This window comes from Pygoscelis adeliae, unplaced genomic scaffold (assembly GCF_000699105.1).
Source record: "Pygoscelis adeliae isolate BGI_AS28 unplaced genomic scaffold, ASM69910v1 Scaffold68, whole genome shotgun sequence".
NCBI classification, from domain to species: domain Eukaryota; kingdom Metazoa; phylum Chordata; class Aves; order Sphenisciformes; family Spheniscidae; genus Pygoscelis; species Pygoscelis adeliae.
Window position 1 is genome coordinate 4,913,518 of NW_008825501.1, and position 2,197 is coordinate 4,915,714.

At 45.1% G+C, this 2,197-nt stretch overlaps 1 protein-coding gene across 1 annotated transcript in view; it reads right to left on the reverse strand.

Moving 5' to 3' along the window:
- The window catches only part of KIF24 (kinesin family member 24), a 24,895-nt gene continuing 22,698 nt past the window's right edge, over nucleotides 1-2,197 (reverse strand). The window contains exon 12 of the mRNA XM_009331547.1: nucleotides 1-141. Coding sequence (XP_009329822.1) covers nucleotides 1-141 — 141 coding nt within the window. The remainder of the gene's footprint in view (nucleotides 142-2,197) is intronic.

Genomic DNA, 2,197 nt, shown 5'->3' on the forward strand with positions numbered 1-2,197 from the left:
CTAAACTGGTGGAGGTGCTTGCAGGGACATGTCAGTGCCAGGAGAGCCTAAATAGAGCTGAAGCTGGGCTCGCATCGTTTGGATACACTTCGACTTCAGTACCAAGACTTCATCCAGCTTGGTCACGAAATTCTGAAAATCCTGGTGAGAAAGGCAACAAGAAAGTTTAGGGAACAACAGTAGAAGCAGGTTGGAGAAAATCAGCATGTTTTATACACTGCAGCAGTACATAAAAGCATGTTTTCCATTCTGCAGTGTAATAGATTAAATCAGTGTTTCCTTATTAAAGCCCTGACCCTCACAGAGAAAGGTCAATGCCTCTAAATACCGAGGTTAACTTACTCTGGTAGTTTTACCTGTTGGTGAAATTACAGCTAATACAATGGTTTAAAAATATATAAAGCAGCTGTTATCACCCTTCTACACAGGTTAGCTTTTCAAAGGTTTGGTATAGGGATTGGTCATCTGACGTGCAGTTTTACCATGTACTGAACTCTGTTCCTGACACCTCTCATGCTGGATCTAGCAATCATGAAAATAAATGGTGAGTTGGGCCACTCATTGATCAGACATAATAGCCCATTCTTGGGAGACAGAAGGGATTATTTCACATCAGGTCACCGGGCCAGTCCAACTCCAGCATGGCTACACGTCTGCTAGATCTGACATGAGAAATAGCAGTGTATATAGCCTCGGCCGAGGGCGAACTCTACCTTCCATAGCAACCTGCCACACGGATAAAAAGTGATATGAAACTGTGATTAAAACTGAAATGGAGGCAGTTAATTTTTAGGTCGGGCTTGTATTAATAAGGGAGCACTCAGACTTGCTCTGCTCTCCAGCCGAGAGCAGAGTTTGGTGCCTCTGTTGGTCAGTGTCTAAGGTGCTGCAAGGTGTCAGCATCCTCAGGGCTAGGGACTTCAACTGCCACCGCATGAAAATCAATCATTCAAAAGCTTATTTGGCAGGACTCCAGCTATCTTGTGCACTGTATCTTTGTCTTGCAGGCACATCAGGACTGCAATGAAGACCAGCCCAGCTGCCGTGGCATATTTTTCTTAAGCACTTTAAATACTGCTTTGTTCAGTATGTGGCCGGTCTTGGCAGGAGTCTCTCCTGCGGCCAAAAGTTTCAAGGCTGGAGAAGTTGCAACCATCTGAAAGTGGAAGGAGAGAAACTGATATGGGAAGTCTAAGCTGATGTCATTGCCCAAAGAAAGGTCATGCTGTGAAATGACGCTACAGGATATAATACAAGTTATTCACACACTGCTGGGAGACCTGGCAAGCTTGTTGTAATTCTGCTAGCCAGAAAATGATTGCTTGCTGCAAGGGGCAAATAAATGGGGGGAGGGCTGGTGTCCAATGACCAACAGACTTAGGAAGAGCAATCTCAAAAGAATTAAACAAACAAAAAAAAAAGATTGCTTTGTATCACTGCATTCTCTGCCACAAAACTAAAACAGTTTATGGCTCTTGTGCTGCTTTGTGAACTTCTATATGTTATCTGGTAACGCATCCCATGCGACTGGAAATCACAGCGAATAAGCCACACGGTGGCTCCATTCTGAAATCCTTGAGGCAAAAGTCCCTGTAGCTGTACTTCAGATCTGAACTGTGATAGGAATTAAAATGGTTTGATAATGTAATGCAGTAATGGAGCTTGGCTTTATTGATAAGATGAGGGAATTGGGAAGGCAGGAGGTTCTCACAGGGAAATGTTAATAGTCTGGGTGAGAGATGAGACTTCTCACACAGCTGTGAGATGCGTCTATCTGGATGCAGGAGAAACAGAGAACTGGTATTGCCTGGCTAGCAGTGGGGCCATGCAGGTGCCGGTCTTTAGGTCTAGCCTACACTACTGACATCCAAGACAATGATAAGCCAAGAAACACTTGAGTGACAAAAGTCAAGAGCCTATGAGGGCGCAAGTCACAGTGGTTAGGGCACTGGACTGAGTGGGGCCAGGCGTTGGCACATCTGCAGTGTGATAGGCAAGAGACTCCCTGAAGGAAGAGGCAACATGGCACTATGCCACCAACTGCCACATCCCAGTTTCATGCTTTAGGGGTGTTCTGTTTTCCATGGTATTGACTTACTTGCTCCAGCCTGTAAGGAGAAAAACGTCACATGGAAAGACGCCCGCTTTGGTACAGTCTGGTACCCGTGACGCAAGATAAGAGAAAGCTGTTTTATCA